Source organism: Oryx dammah, unplaced genomic scaffold, assembly GCF_014754425.2.
Source record: "Oryx dammah isolate SB20612 unplaced genomic scaffold, SCBI_Odam_1.1 HiC_scaffold_3, whole genome shotgun sequence".
Lineage (NCBI taxonomy): Eukaryota > Metazoa > Chordata > Mammalia > Artiodactyla > Bovidae > Oryx > Oryx dammah.
In genome coordinates, this window is record NW_024070187.1 from 43,876,961 (window position 1) to 43,894,087 (window position 17,127).

General features: G+C 42.8%; 1 protein-coding gene across 2 annotated transcripts in view; it reads right to left on the reverse strand.

Annotated features, from left to right (window-relative positions):
• CCDC149 (coiled-coil domain containing 149) overlaps positions 1 to 17,127 on the reverse strand; it is a 115,725-nt gene that overhangs the window by 40,657 nt on the left and 57,941 nt on the right. For both annotated transcript variants that reach the window (XM_040237938.1, XM_040237939.1), the window contains exon 4: positions 11,123 to 11,230. In XM_040237938.1, the coding sequence (XP_040093872.1) occupies positions 11,123 to 11,230 (108 nt within the window). The remainder of the gene's footprint in view (positions 1 to 11,122; positions 11,231 to 17,127) is intronic.

Genomic DNA, 17,127 nt, shown 5'->3' on the forward strand with positions numbered 1-17,127 from the left:
CTCAGTCACGTTCAACTCTTTGTGACCCCATGGACTGTCACCTGCCAGGCTCCTCTGTCCATGGGATTCTCCAGGCAAGAATACTGGAGTGGCCAAGCCCTCCTCCAGGAGATCTTCCCCACCCAGGGATCGAACAAGAGAGGTGGTTAGAGGTGGGGTCTTGAAGTGGGTGGGGGCAGTTCATGCATCATCAGCTCTCAGAAGGGCTTTGCGATTTATTCCAAATTTATGTCTCATATGTCTCCTGCATTGTCAGGAGGGTTCTTTACCTTTAGTGCCACCTGGGAAACCCTGCAGCTCTCTAGCCTGCGGTAACTTGTTGACTTAGTACTTAGCACCATCTGACATGTCTTACTGTATTTAATCAAATATAAGATTTTGTCAACTCTAAGACCTACCATTATGCATCTCCAAAAAGGCTGAAAAATACCAGTCATCACTACATGATACCAATGACTACATCAGAGATGTTCAAATGTTAAAACTGTGCCTCTCAGAATCAGTGTTATACCATGTATCTATTTATTTGCTCACTGTCCTTCTGTCCCCACTAGAATGGAAGCTTCATGACAGCAGGAATTCAGTGGTTTGGTTTACTACCCTATTTCCAGACCAGAGAGTCAGGTTTTCAATGAAGATGTGTTGAACTGAATTGAACCGAACCACTCTCTGTGAGGCACGTACTACTATTACTTCCATTGTACAGATGAGAACTGAGATAGAGAGAGCTCAAGGAACTGGCCCAAGATCACACAGCTATCAAGCTCCTGACTTATCTTCAGATAGTTCAGAACACATTGTTCCCAAAGGGACAGAATTTGAAGAGTTGTACAAAGCTGTTTTAGAGCTGCTTCAATTTGTTTTGATTTTAGTGTAATTTGGGTATGTTGTAGTTGTTGTTGTTTAGTCAATAAGTCATGTCTGACTCTTCACAACCCCATGGACTGTAGCCCATCAGACTTCTCTGTCTATAGGATTTCCTAGGCAATAATACTGACCTGGGTTGCCACTTTCTTCTTCAGGAGATCTTCCCAACCCAGGGATCCCTGCATTGCAGGTAGATTCTTTACTGCTGGGCCACCAGGGTATCCCAATTTGGGTGTGGTGTACTGTAAAACAAGTCTTGGGCCAAGACATCTTTCAGAATCAGTTCTCTATGAAGTGTACAATGCATGGTCTAGGGGATGAATGTTCAAAATCACACTGTTTTGGTCATCTGCCCTACCCAGGCTATAAGCTCATATAAACCAGAACAAGCTTAAATATGGTCTGTGAGACCAAATTCATTTGTCTAATTCATCTCACAATAAAGCATTAGGAAATGCTGAACTAGTCCGGCTGCGTGCTGAACTGAGTGTTGCCTATGGTTCTCTGTCAAGATCTCAGTTAGAGTAAGATATGACGGGGCCAGAACAGGTGAAGGGACCTTCTCGCTCATTTTAATTCTTGGTTCAGTTCAGTTCAGTTCAGTTCAGTTACTCAATCGTGTCCGACTCTTTGCGACCCCATGGACTGTGGTACACCAGGCCTCCCTGTCCATCACCAACTCCCTGAGTTTATTCAAACTCATCTCCATCGAGTTGATGCCATCCAACCCTCTCATCCTCTGTTGTCCCTTTCTCCTCCCACCTTCAATCTTTCCCAGCATCAGGGTCTTTTCAAATGAGTCAGTTCTTCACATCAGGTGGTCAAAGTATTGGAGTTTCAGCTTCAGTATCAGTCCTTCCAACGAATATTCAGGACTGATTTTCTTTAGGATGGACGGGTTGGATCTCCTTGTAGTCCAAGGGACTCTCAAAAGTATTCTCCAACACCACAGTTCAAAAGCATCGATTCTTCGGTGCTCAGCTTTCTTTATACTCCAACTCGCACATCCATACATGACTACTGAAAAAAACCATAGCTTTGACTAGCATACCTTTGCTGGCAAAGTAATGTCTCTGCTTTTTAATATGCTACCTAGGTTGGTCATAACTTTTATCCCAGGGAGTAAGCATCTTTTAATTTCATGGCTGCACTCACCATCTGCAGTGATTTTGTAGCCCAACAAAATAAAGTCTGTCACTGTTTCCACTGTTTCCCCATCTATTTGCCATGAAGTGATGGGACCAATTGCCATGATCTTAGTTTTCTGAATGTTGAGTTTTAAGCCAACTTTTTCACTCTCCTCTTTCACTTTCATCAAGAGGCTCTTTAGTTCTTCTTTGCTTTCTGCCATAAGGGTGATGTCATCTGCATATCCAAGGTTATTGATATTTCTCTTGACAATCTTGATTCCAGCTTGTGCTTCCTCCAGCCCAGCGTTTCTCATGATGTACTCTGCATAGAAGTTAAATAAGCAGGGTGACAATACCAGTCTGTTTTTCCATGTTCCATGTCCAGTTCTAATTGTTGCTTCCTGATCTGCATACAGATTTCTCAGGAGGCAGGTCAGGTGGTCTGGAATTCCCATCTCTTTAAGAATTTTCCAGAGTTTGTTGTGGTCCACACAGTCAAAGGCTTTGGCATAGTCAATAAAACAGAAATAGATGTTTTTCTGGAACTCTCTTACTTTTTCAATGATCCAACAAATGTTGGCAATTTAATCTCTGGTTCCTCTGCCTTTTCAAAAACCTGGAACATCTGCCTGAACATCTGGAAGTTCGCAGTTCATGTACTATTGAAGCCTGGCTTGGAGAATTTTGAGCCTTACTTTACTAGTGTGTGAGATGAGTGCAATTGTGGGGTAGCTTGAGCATTCTTTGGTATTGCCTTTCTTAGGGATTGGAATGAAAACAGACCTTTTCCAGTCCTGTGGCCACTGCTGAGTTTTCCAAATTTGCTGGCATATTGAGTGCAACACTTTCACAGCATCATCTTTTAGGATTTGAAATAGCTCAACTGGAATTCATCACCTCCACTAACTTTATTCATAGTGGTACTGACTAAGGCCCATTTGACTTCACATTCCAGGATGTCTGGCTCTAGGTGAGTGATCACACCATCGTGGTTATCTGGGTCATGAAGATCTTTTTTGTATAGTTCTTCTGTATATTTTTGCCACCTCTTCTTAGTATCTTCTGCTTCTGTTAGGTCCATACCATTTCTGTCCTTTATTGTGCCCATCTTTGCATGAAATGTTCCCTTGGTATCTCTAATTTTCTTGAATAGATCTCTAGTCTTTCCCATTCTATTGTTTTCCTCTATTTCTTTGCACTGATCACTGAGGAAGGCTTTCTTATTCTCTCCTTGCTATTTGGAACTGTGCATTCAAATGGGTGTATCTTTCCTTTTCTCCTTTGGTTTTCACTTCCCTTCTTTTCACAGCTATTTGTAAGGCCTCCTTAGACGGCCATTTTGCTTTTTTGCATTTATTTTTCTTGGAGATGGTCTTGATCCCTGTCTCCTGTACAATGTCGCAAACCTCTGTCCGTAGTTCTTCAGGCACTCTATCAGACCTAATCCCTTGACTCTATTTCTCACTTCCACTGTATAATCGTAAGGGATTTGATTTAGGTCATACCTGAATGGCCTAGTGGTTTCCCCAACTTTCTTCATTTTAAGTCTGAATTTGGCAATAAGGAGTTCATGATCTGAGCCACAGTCAGCTCCTGGTCTTGGTTTTGCTAACTGTATAGAGTGTCTTCATCTTTGGCTGCAAAAAATATAATCAATATGATTTCGGTGTTGACCATCTGGTGATGTCCATGTGTAGAGTCTTCTCTTGTGTTGTTGGAAGAGGGTGTTTACTATGACCAATGTGTTCTCTTGGCAAAACCCTATTAGCCTTTGCCCTGGTTCATTCTGTACTCCAAGGCCAAATTTGCCTGTTACTCCAGGTGTTTCTTGACTTCCTACTTTTGCATTCCAGTCCCCTATAATGAAAAGGACATATTTTTTGGGTGTTAGTTCTAGAAGGTGGTGTAGGTCTTCATAGGACCGTTCAACTTCAGCTTCTTCAGCATTACTGGTCAGGGCATAGACTTGGATTACTGTGATATTGAATGGTTTGCCTTGGAGATGAACAGAGATCATTCTGTCATTTTTGAGATTGCATCGAAGTATTGCATTTTGGACTCTTTTGTTGACCATGATGGCTACTCCATTTCTTCTAAGGGATTCCTGCCCACAGTAGTAGATATAACAGTCATCTGAGTAAATTCACCCATTCCAGTCCATTTTAGTTCGCTGATTCCTAGAATGTCGATGTTCACTCTTGCCATCTCCTGTTTGACCATCTTCCAATTTGCCTTGATTCATGGAACTGACCTTCCAGGTTCCTATGCAATATTGCTCTTTACAGCATCAGACCTTGCTTCTATCACCAGTCACATCCACAGCTTGGTGCTGTTTTTGCTTTGTCTCCATCTCTTGATTCTTTCTGGAGTTATTTCTCCACTGATCTCCAGTAGCATATTGGGCACCTACTGACCTGGGGAGTTCATCTTTCAGTGTCCTATCTTTTTGCCTTTTCTTACAGTTCATGGGGTTCTCAAGGCAAGAATACTGAAGTGGTTTGCCATTCCCCTTTCCAGTGGACCACGTTTTGTCAGACCTCTCCACCATGACTTGTCCATCTTGGGTGGCTCTACACGGCATGGTTCATAGTTGCATTGAGTTAGATTGATTCCTGGTAATTAATTTCTAATTACCCAGGGTGAGAGCTCTTCATTAGAGTGCCCTCTTCATGTGGGCTTCCCACAGGCTAGGACATCTCCGTGCTCCTTTGAAGCATAAAGAGGAAATGTTTATGAAGAGCTCTCTGATCCCTCATCCTGGACTGTTACAAACATCCACAGCTGAGCACTCTTTAAAAAAAAAAAAACAAAAAACAAAGTGTACTTTAATAAGTCACCTGCATGCTCATTGATCTATATCTATCGGCTGGTGGCTTTGCTTAATTTGTTTGCTTGCTGAATCCATCTAAAAGTCCCATGTCAATAGAGGTACGTTCACAGAAAGGGTCTATCATTTTATGGTGCCAATACCAGATAAAACAGAGTTATTTAAAGACTGTTGGCTGGTGTAGCATAAAGCTCATTATTAAGGGTAAAACCTCATGTTTACGCACAACTGCAAACAGTTACATTTAAACTGGCCAGCAGGGGCCCAGTGAAAGTGACTGCCTGACACTGCCCACCTGAAGTTCCTTGGTTTTGAGTACCTCACATTGCAGTATCGTTTTTCTGTACTGAAAGTGCCGTAACCTGTAAAATGAAGGAAACATAAAAGCAAGTGGACTAGAAAACCCAACGGAAACATGAGATGCCACTCCTGGTACATTCTCTCAGGTGCTTATTCCACAAGGGGTACATAAAATGCAAGGTGCCGGGCTTCTCACCTCAGTCTGCGTCTCTAATGGGAGGCATACGCCCACCTGGTCCACTGGAAACAGTTGATCAACAGGTAAAACGACCTTGAGATTCCTGGTGGAAATTTTATACAAGAGGGCTCTAAGCTGATCTGGGCCCAGGTTGTGCTAAAGATACCAGCAATGTTTACCCTTCCTGGAGTGCTTACTGGATGCTAGACACTGTACTACACCCTTTATAAACATAATATTGATGTACACACACAATTCTAATCATTAAGTCTCCTGTTTTCTGTTCTTCCTAGCACTAAACACTGATGATTGTGTATATAACTACTTAATTTTCTTACCCTCTGTCTCCCCAACTAGACTGTATATCTGTGAGACTGGGTACCTTCTCTTTCTTATTCCTAGATGTAGTCACAGCACCTACAACATTAATTAGCACACAGTGAGTTCCCAATTATGTACTGATGAATAATGATGAAAACTGACAGCGAGTCTATGTGAGATATCATTACTCCCATTTAACAGATGAGGAAACTGAGGCCCAGAGAGACAAATGACTTGCACAAGGTAATAGCATGCACACAGATAATAACTGACAGAGCTAGAATATAAATCTGGTCTAGCAGTTTCCAAAGATGGACCTTCTGGACTATTCTAGACTATACCATTTGGCAGTGGGAGGCTGGAACTGGCTCTTTCTGCAGTGCCAAGCTTTCTAACTTCCAATTCAGTGACTTCCATTTGCTGGCCTGATATTTAAATGTCATGGCACCAGTGTTTATACCACAGAAATCAGCAAAGCACTACCAGCCAGGCTTCCTCTTAGTTAGGAGCAGCAGGTTCACCACCCCTCTCTGGATATCTGTGGTTCAAGTATGCTTTGTTGGTTTGTGCCTCTTGTATGCACATGTGCTCAGTTGCTTCAGCTGTGTCTGACTCTTTGTGACCCCGTGGACTGCAGCCTGCCAGGCTCCTCTGTCCATGGATTTCCCAGGCAAGAATACTGGAGTGGGTTGCCGTTTCCCCCTCCAGGGGATCTTCCTGACCCAGGGATCAGACCTGGGTCTCCTGCATTGCAGGTAGATTCTTTACCGCTGAACCACTAGGGAAGCCCTTTGTGCCTCTTACTGATTCTTAAATTCTCAAAGACCTCCTTCTTCCTCCCGGTCCCCTTTCCCTGAATCTTCTCTTTTTATAATGTCTGCTCAGAAGCGGAAGCAGGAGTATGGTGGGGGCAGGAAGGGAAGCTGTAATTCTCTCAGTGGGCTGCTTTCCAGACTTGAGGTCCTAGCACTGCTGGATCTTCCCATGTAATTGGTCCTTATTCCTCACAGATGGACACACAAAGAACCCTGGGCAATCCACCCTCGTGACGAGCTTTCCCCAGGGTGATTTGTGGAGGTGTAAGTCCTCCCTTCCTTCTCTGACCTTTCAGAGGTATAATTATCAAGAAAGGGGAGGACATCTACTGGGCTTCCCTTTTCCCACCTCTCGTCTGGTTTGGACTGGGGCATTGTATCTGTCTGCGAGCCTTGAGAAATTATTGGGCTATGCTCAGAGAATACTAGGGGATGTTGATCACGGAAGCCCACCATCCGCCTGCTGACCCTGTGTGAGTACCAAGCGGCTTGTAAGCCAGGGTGGCAACAAATCATTCAAGAGGCTGTTTGAAAATGCTTTATGGCACATAGGGCTACAAGGATCTAGCTGAACAAATGGAAAAATTAGTCTACCTTAAAATAACCAAGGCATGTAATTTTCTATCACCTTGTTTCTTAAATGTACTTAACATCTAGAATCTGGGCTTCTCAAAATATGGTGAAGGGTCATCAGTTAAAATGGCAACTTGAAGATAAAAAAAGAAAACAAAAACCTTCCACTTTAATAGTTGCTTCTAAAATGATGCCATCAGCCCTTCTGTTCAGAATATGGGGAGTTAGGAATCAAACAACATCAATTATTATTTCTTGAATTTAACAGGCTTGAGCCAGTATAGGAGCAGGAGTCTTATCCCACATCTACTTAGGCTCAGCCACAGCTCTCCCTGATCCAGGGGTTTCCCAAGGTCCCACAGCTTAGGTTTGGTTTTCTTCAGGTTTTTCTTGAATGGAATGGTTTGCTTTCTAACCCCTTTCTCCAGATTTCTAAATTAGTCTTCATCCCACAAAGCAAGTTAGTGATGACAACCAGACGGGCAGTCAGTCTACGGTTTTCTTGCGTTCTTTTCCTTTTTCTTTTCCTCTTTCTTGAACTTTTTTGCTCCTTTTTTTGGTTACATTTCCTTTATTCATTCACTCATTCATTTATCCTATTCCATTGCTTCAGTAAAGATCTGTTATTAAATAGATACAGCTACTACGGAGAACAGCATGGAGATTCCTTAAAAAAAAAATAGGAGTAAAACTACCATATGACCCAGCAATCCCACTACTGGGCATATACCAAGAAAAACCGGAATTCAAAAAGACACAGGTATCTCAACGGTCACTGCAGCACTATCTACAATAGCCAGGACATGGAAGCCACCTAGATGTCCATCAATAGATGAATGGATAAAGAAGTTGTGGTATACATATAAATGGAATATTACTTAGCCATAAAAAGGAACAAATTTGAATCCCGTTGAACTAAGGTGGATGAACCTAGAGCCTGTTACACAGTGAAGTAAGTCAGAGAAAAAAAAATATATGGAATTTAGAAAAACGGTACCAAGCACACTACTTGCCCAGCAGGAATAGAGACAATGGATGAAGGAGAGGGTAGATGAATTGAGAGAGTGGCATCAAAACATATACGTTACCATGAGTAAAACAGATAGCTAGTGGGAAGTTGCTGTAACACAGGGAGCCCAACCCAGTACTCTGTGACAACCTAGAGGGGTGGGATGGAGCATGAGTTGGAGGGAGGCTTAAGAGGGAGGGGGTATATATGTAGACTTATAGCTGACTCACATTGTTGTTTGGCAGAAACCAACACAACATTGTAAAGCAATTATCCTCTGATTAAACTTTTTAAAAGCTCTATTAAATAAAATCTATGCATCACAAACCAAGAATGGTAATTCCTACGGATACCAGGAGTTTGGCCTGCAAGGGGTTTGCACTTGTGGGAGGAGAGCCACACCAGTACAAGCCGAGGGGAAAGATTGGGACACTGTTGGTGTGCACAGGAATGCCCCCAAGGGCTGGAGAAGGCTACGTCTGACCTGTGGCCTGAAAGATGAGCGGGAGTTTGCAGAAGTAAAGGGGAAGAGTGTTCCAGACTGTGCCAGCAGGTGCAGAGGCCCTGAGGCACAAGGCAGTATGGCTCCAGAAAGAGGCTGAAATGAGCACTGCAGGGTGGAGGTATGAGGCGACTAATGGCAAGAGACGTGGCTGGAGAAATTAGGAGGGGCTAGATAATAGGGATCTAGCACACCAAGGTAGGGAGCTGGGACTGGATTCAGAAGGTGATGGGAAGGTTGGAGCTGTGAGTGACGCAATGAATAAAAAGCAAAGGTGGGGTTAACTCATTTCCTACCACACAGTCATGGCCACCCTTCAACAGAGGCCTCTGAGGTTCTCATGATGGCTGGTGTCATTACTGAATGAGTCATCTGGCCTGAATGTTGATGACTGGGGGTGAGGGTAGGGGGGAGGATGAACATGACTCACAGAGGGCTGAAAATAGACCAGCCCTATTACTTTAGGTGCAAATGAGAATAAATGGAATTTCTGGGGCTCACTGTAGCTGGTCTTTTTTGAGGAGGAGAGGGCTGGATACTGAGATACAGGGTCTACTGAACATTATAACATCTTCCCTGCACCTTTTGGCTGGCAAATTACTTCACAGGCCATGAAAATGAGTCACTAAATCCTAAACCTTGGTTGAGAAAAGCAAGTTTGATAAATGTGTTCAGCTACTGGAATAAAGACCCAGAATGCAGGCAAATCATGAAGTTCAGATGGTGCCAATGCAAAAGCAGCCCCAGACCTGCACTTAGTGTTTCACACACACACTCACTTATGTGCACACCCCCTCCCTTTCTTTCCTTGAAATATCAGTTGCAAATGTCAATGCCTAGAATATCTCATGCCTACAAAGTGATACAATTATAGGTGACCAAAAGGTGAGACAGAGGTGTATTTTAGGAGAGTTGGGGGTAGCCCAGAAAATCAAAAAGAAAAGAAGCAAAATAATCAGTCAAGAAGAACCATGAATGCAAATATCACGTTTCAAAATGTTTTAGTATTTTGAGGATTTATATCACTTCCCAGTGTATTAGTCACTTAGTCATGTCCGACTCTTTTCGACCCCATGGATTGTAGCCCACCAGGCTCCTCTGTCCATGGCATTCTCCAGGCAAGAATACTGGAGTGGGTTGCCATTTACTTCTGCAGGGCTTCTTCCCCAGCCAGGGATTTAACCCAGGTCTCCTGCATTGCAGGCAGATTCTTTACTGTCTGAGCCATCAAGGAAGCCCCATTTCATCTCAAAATTCCTGCAGTATTTTTACAGATTTAAAGGACAGGATTGTACATCCCTGATTTTAGTCTCTGGAAAAACTTACTCTGATGTTATAACTTGTGGGAGTGACTAAGAAGGCCTGGCCTTTAATTTTTGACCAAATATCTAGGTTACAGAGCTTAAATCATTTTGGAAGGCCTGATTAGCTTGTCTAGGGTTAATTAGTACCTTTCTTAGGCATTCTCGTCCACCTCCTATTTCATGACTGAGAATAGTAGAGCTTACTTTTGCAAATATAGTATGTTAAATCCAAGAGGTTTTTAAAAAATTTTAAAGACAGACTAAGTGGAGAAGAGGCTGCGTAGAGAAGACTCCCCAGTACACCCTTAGGTTGAGCCCCTTTAGCCAACAGTAAACACACAATCCTCTCTGCTCTTTTGTCATGGAAGGGTTCTCTGGATCCTCCAGACACTTCCATGCATTTTCTTTTAAAAAAGAATGAGCATCTTTCAAAATGGCACCTCCTGATAACCAATGACTCCCAGCAACGCCGAGCATGCCCATCATTTGTCAGGGGATTTGGTGCCATTCAAAAGACATTTCCCAAGAAAGCACCTCCTCCTTCCATGTAGTTTTCTTGAGTCAAACTCCAAAGGCCATCCCTGTTGTGAAAGCTGCCTCTAGCAAGAAGTTAAAATTGAAGTTATCTTGGCAAAACAGGAAATTATTTGGGGGGCAGGGGACAGAATTAAACTTGGGTAGTTTTTCTTCCTTTTCTCAATTGTACTTTTGTTCACAGCTTCAGCTGGGAGAGAGAGTGTTCACATTTAGTTTGGAGTTTATGAGTTCATATTTTATAATTAACGTTGCCAACAGGGGAGTTTGATTAATACCAAGCAGTGGATTTTGAGCAATGTTCCATACAAATTGCCAAATTTAGCAATAAAATAAATTGGTTATGTGAACATAATTAGTAGGATGACTACTTAAAATTCAAAACCGAATGTGAATAATTCCAAATCATCTGAGCCACAAATCCATTATTTGTATAGAAGGGAAAAAGTATAGCATTTGGGTTTTATTTTGCCCTCAACCACAATGTTATTCAGCACCAAGCTGAACATAATGAAACTTCTACAATGGGTTGTGACAATATTTTAGAGCAACCCAGAAACACACACAGATGCATGTGCATGCATACATGCAAAGGGAATGTAATAAAGATAAGAAATGCTAAACTGAATTCCCATTGTAAATGTAAAAATCTATAACAAATTTTTACTCAAATGCTGTATTACATTTTTCTGATGCACCATACATAAACCTATGGCACAAAATTACTCAGGAGAGCTTCTTGTCTTTAAATATTCACAGTACCTTATTGTCACCCTGGACTTCTCCGAGCCTTTGCTGAAGTTCTTTAATTTCTTCTCCCAGATGTTTATTTCGGTCCTGAGAATCTCTCAATAGTTGTGCAAGATTAGCCTGCAAATATCAACACATTATGAAATATAATCAGAAATGGAGGAGTGGAGAAATGTGAGGTTTTATTAGGCTTATTGCAGTCAGCATCCAAGCCCAGCTGAAGCACACAAACCCCTTTAGAGTAAACACATGTACGAATATAGCAAGTGTGAAAATCACGCCACTACAACTGCATGGAGGGAAATAAAATTGGCCATGAACCTCAATTTGGGGATGTTCTTTATTTCCAGAATGGCTCACAGACAAGTGATGGAGGACTTGGTCTTACTTGACATTTTTTTTTAAAGCGCTCCTCATGAAAACTCTTACAAGCAGTCCTAGACTTCAATGCTAACTTTGGGCCAACAATTATGGAAAAGTTTCATTTCCTTGTTTGGATAGTTTTTTCCTTCAAATAGATCATGTTTAATGAACTTTTCTTTGCCACATTAATGCCCAGAATTTTGATCAAAAAAAATCAGTTAGACAAGAGACCGGTGAGGTATCTTGATTGCAGAAATCAGGATCCAGGGTAATGTAACAACCTCCTGGGCTGCTTTGCTCACCTCCTTATTCCCCTGTTCTAGCTCCCAGAGTACCAAACAGCCAGGATGAGCGCCTTCTAGTCCAGTCTTTGTAATAGCATCACTTCCTTAAGATGCCTTCCTGCTCAGACCAGATGCCACTAGCCCACATGGGCAGTTCTCCCCTCCCTCAGTCCAGCTGCATCAGCACATCATAGCCGGTTCCTCTGGACCGCTTGAGCATCCTTACCATGCTCCCACCCTTCTCAGATTCCCTGAACCTGGGTTTACATCTGTTCCCAAACTATGTGCACGCTTTCATCTATTCAAGCCTGTAACTTACTATTCAACTTTACCTCCCATGGCTGCTGCTTCTATACTATTCAAATTTTGCTAATTTGTTCTAATTCTTACCTTGCTTATTGTGCTCTCATCTAACCTCAGCAAGAAGAAATGAACTATTCAAAGGTAGAGATTCTTTTTCCTCCTTCCTAAGCCTCCAAGGACATTGCTCCAGGAAGTGCTCTCATTTCAGCAAATGTTTTAAAGACTCCTGATGAATAAATGAATGAATGAAGGAGGGAGGCAAGCAAGCCAGCAATCGGAATATGACTCCTGAAGAGGCATTTTTCAGAAACAGTCATACAAGGGGTTTGAGAGTCATCTTAGATTCCTGCCCTGTGATAGCTGAAGAAACTCAAATCCAGAGACATTGTGGATGAGTGCAAATGCAGTAGGCTAAATCTCCAAAGACTTCAATGCTAATACTTCCAGGAACACTTAGTTATGTTAGGTAATCAAAGGGGAATGAAAGTGAAAGACTAATATAAAGACTAAACCTTGGCTCATGCTTGACTCCTCGCTTTATTTCATCTCCCATATTCCAGCCATTGAGATATCCAGCATCTCTACTGTCAAGGTAGGCCCCCATTCAGCTCCTCGAGAGCCCACTTCTGACTGTTCCCCGCATAGTGCAGGCAGGACCCATCGCAGCATCGCTCCCTTTGTTGGTTCTCTTGGACTAGAATGCTCTCCCTCCCAGATACCTCTTGGCTCACTCCCTGACCTTTTTGAGGTCTTTGTTCAAAGTGCATCATTTCAAAGGGCCCACATGGACCACTGTCTAATGGTGCAAACTGCCCACCTCCCCTGAATGCCCAAGCCCTTTCCCCTGCACTACTTTTTATTTCCATAGCATTTGCCATCTCTTAACATACTATGTAATTTACTTTCTTGTTTATTGCCATATGTTGACGTATGTTTATTGCTCAGTGTTTATGTCCTGTCTCTCTCTCCCTAATAAGAGAGAAGCTCCATTAAGAGCAAGGAACTTTGTTCTCTCTACTGGTCTACCTTGAGAACCTAGTGGATGCTCCATAAATATTTCTTAAATTAAGAGGTTGAGTCTGAAGATTGTGGTCTTAGCCTAGAGAAATATCTAGAACAAAATACTGAAACCAGTTCATAGAACATAACGTTGCATAGAAACCCCGCTCATCCCCACTTGGCAGGATTCAATCCAGCCCTGATGTCCACTTGCTTATTTGTGAACATTATTCAAAAACGGGATCTAATTCTCAACCCCATATTTGCAAATCTCATATCTTGTAATAGTTGTTTTCCAATTTTCCCAGATTCCTGTCCTTATCAGATAAAAATTTGGTGAAGGATAAGGAAAATTCACCCCCATTTTGCAGGCAGGAGAGCAAAGAAACAAGAGATACTGTGATCAACAGACGACTTTTGGAAATTTCTCCAGAAGGAATCATAGACTAAGTTGGGTCCCAGTCCTGCCACTAACTGGACTGGGTGACCTTGAGTAAGTCTCTTAACCTCTTGAGTTTCTTCACCCATGAAATGGAGCTAACCATACGTACTTCATGTAGTAAATTGATACTTTCATTGAATAATGAACCGAGGACATCTTCTACAGTGCTTGATGTATAGTAGGCACTGATTAAAGGCTGGTCATCTCTCTTTGACTCTGCCCTTCCAGTGGCTCCAACTCACTCACTGCGGGGATAGTTGGGCAGATTGGCAGAAAGGCTCCTTGGATACAGCTGTCTCCTTTGTCATCCTGCTCCTGCACTCAGTCACCCATTCATTTAGACAACAAATATTTAGGGAGTGCCCACTCTGTCAGGCACAATTTTTAGACTCTGGAGATACAACAGTGAGCAATACAGACAAAGTCTTGTGAAATGAAATGTTTCCTGCCATATTGGTGGGCAAGAAATGTCACAGCCATCCATGATTTCTGGCCTCCTAATATGAATGGGGGCTCACAAAAGCGAACACTATACCAGCGATCCGACAGATGCCGCCACCCCACAATGGCGATTGCTGAGGAGGGGGTAGGGGGCTGCAAGAAGCAGCCAAAGCCACACCTGCCACCCCTTAAGGTGCACAAGGAATTAAGGATGTAAACATTCTAGAAACAGGATTTGGCCCCAGACAGTTGAGGTGCATATGAAAGGAATGAATTCAGTGAGCCCAGAGGCTTGCATCTTCCCATACATAGAACACTAAATTCCCTAGCTTGATATCTGGTTTTCCTAACTGCTTAACAATAATCTTTGATGCTCAGACTGACTGTCTGGCCCCTTTATTGCAAACTTGTATAGAGCCTGACTCTCTCCTGCCTCCTCGGAGCACTTTTCTCGGAGCTATTGAGATGCTGCCTCCAGAGCTCAGAGTCCTTAACATTCCCACCAAATCAGATAACTCTCTACTTTCAAAGTTGTGACAAATTTTTTAGTCCACAGCCCCTTGCCCTTGTAAACTTACATTTTAATAAATGACATTATATTAACTGTATTATATTACAACAAATTGAATAATGACCGATGAGTTAAATGATGAGTGCTATGTGAAACAAACACAGCAGGCAAAGGGAACAGCGTGTGCTGGGGAAAGGCCATAGAAGGTGTCACAAGGAAGGCCACATTAAACCAAGACTTGAAAAAGGAGGAACAGCAAGCATGAGCCTTGTGGATATCCTGGGGAAAGTTCCAGGTAGGGTGAAGGCAACTGGCTTCCTCTCGCTCTCACGTCACAAGATTCCCACTTTGGAAAACAGTTCAAGACCACTAGAGCAGGTTAACCCCAGGGACTGCAGTAGAGAGATTCAATTCTTGATTTTCTTTTCTGGGTTCCTCCCCTCCTTCTTGCAGCTCTCCTGTGCTAGCACAAAGTATCACAAGCGGTCAGCCTCTCCTTTTCTCCAGGGAACTCCAGAACACTTCCCAGACATTAGCTCAGCAAGCATAATCCCTCCCCAGCAGATGGAGGGACAGGCACCCCGGCCAGAGGGACTGGCCCAGAGGCAGGGTGCAAGGAACAGCCCAGTGCTGGCTGGTGCGTGGTTGAAAGTGTCCTCAGGGAGTCTGCCGGCACCTGCGTGCAGCATCTCAGCACCCCATCTGCAGGAGACACAGCAAAATTCACCTTCACGGGAGCCTGCTTCTCTTGAAACAGTGGAAGAGATGTTCAGAAGGAAGTGCTTGTGGGAGCAACAGCGAAAATTAACAACAAAAATCTGCAACGTCCTCGACCTGCTCTTTCTGAATCAATCACTGCTTGAGCCCCTTAGGTGGGTGGGAAGACCCTGACATTTGTTTGCCGATGTAACCACAATAGCTTAACCCGCACAGCTTGAACTCTTGGTGGTGAAAGACCCTGACCTCCAATCTGTCACAGAGCAGTATTTGTGCAAAATATTTTGGAGATCAATTCCTAGGAAAACAAACTGAAGAAGACCTCAAGGCCCCAAGTGTTTGTTAGATTCACTTGACATAAAATCACACATACTGTCAGACTGCTAGCAAGGAAATATATCCATTTACCATATGTAAAATAGAGAGCCAGTGGGAATTTGATGTATGATGCAGGGAACCCAAAGCCAGTGCTCTATGATACCCTGGAGGGATGGGGCGGGAAGGAGATTCAGGAGTAGGGGGACACATGTATGTCTATGGCTGATTCATGTTGATGTATGGCAGACGCCTTTACAATACTGTAAATTAATTATCTTCTAATTTTAAAAAAATTAACACCTGCCCTCAATTCCTGTACTTATCTTTGTCACAGGGACCAGAACTGGCAGCTTGCAGCCTTTCTCTGGTCCTTAGGCCCTGCTTTGAAGAGCATTCAGCCCAAAGATACTTCCTGGTATTTGGGTGTTAGAGCAAGGCAGGCACCCAGTTTATATATCAAAGGTTCCAGTGATATGCGAAGCAGAGGACAGGGCTGCTTTAGGAAACAGTGATTCAGAGACGTAGTGATGTGATTGTCAAACATTATTTACTCTGCAGCTTGGCTGAAAAGAAATCTACTAAAATAAAGTCAAGCATTTCGACATTAGCTACAAAACAATGGTTAATTAGAATCACATCGCCTCCAGGGGAATTCACCTTAAATCTACCCCAGCTTTCAAACTGACCCTTGGGGTAGGGAAGGGTGGGGGAGATCCCCCTTTTAAAGCAGGTGACTGTAATTTTCTTTCCCATTTCATAGGCTGACTTACTTGTCAATACACAATTCTTTTCTATTCCGTCCTTCCACCTGCTTAACTCCCAAACAATAACTCTGAAAACTAGAAAATGACTATTCTGTTACAGTGCCTAATTCCTTGACAAACACTTTAAAGAACAAAAAGAGAGAGAGAGAGAGAAAAGTAGTACATTTCAAAGCACTCAAAATAGAGGAGAAAAGTTCACACAATTCTTTTGACCAAAAATAACACCCATGACTCACATTCACTATAACCATCCATCAAGCTAACACGCGGCGCCTGCTTATAATTTATCAGCTATGCAGAGCGTTTGTCTCTGTGTTATTGAGAAGGACTCTGTGACCATCAGTTTAGAATAGCTGCACGATGTAAAGGAAATGTCAGGGAAAAAGTGGCAGACCGTCTAACACTGGAAAGGATTTCACAGGGAAGAAAACAAAACCGAGAGATTATTTCCGCTAAATCTCTGGGGCAAGGAGTAGCATAAATAGCAAAACATGAAAAGGTTTCAAAAGAAGCCTCTTTTAAATATTCAGATATAGCCAAGGCTGATGTTAAAAGGTTGACACTTTCACTCTGATAACAGTGGGATGCTGAATATACTAGAGTATATTGTAGAAGCTATATATTTAAGTCACTCTTTCTAGTTCGGAGTTTCTATATTAAAATTGTGATGGGGAAAAGAGAGAAGACAGATTTGATGAAAACGTGGCTGGGAGACCCGAGGCTGAAAGGACATGGCGGCTGTCTATTCCAACACACCTTCCTTTGTCAAGGATCCAGTCAACCCCCAGTTAAAATGGATATTCACAAAAGCGCCAGCCAAGGCCAGCCCCTGGTGTGGGGACTATGATGCTTGTGGAAATTCTCTCTGCACAGAG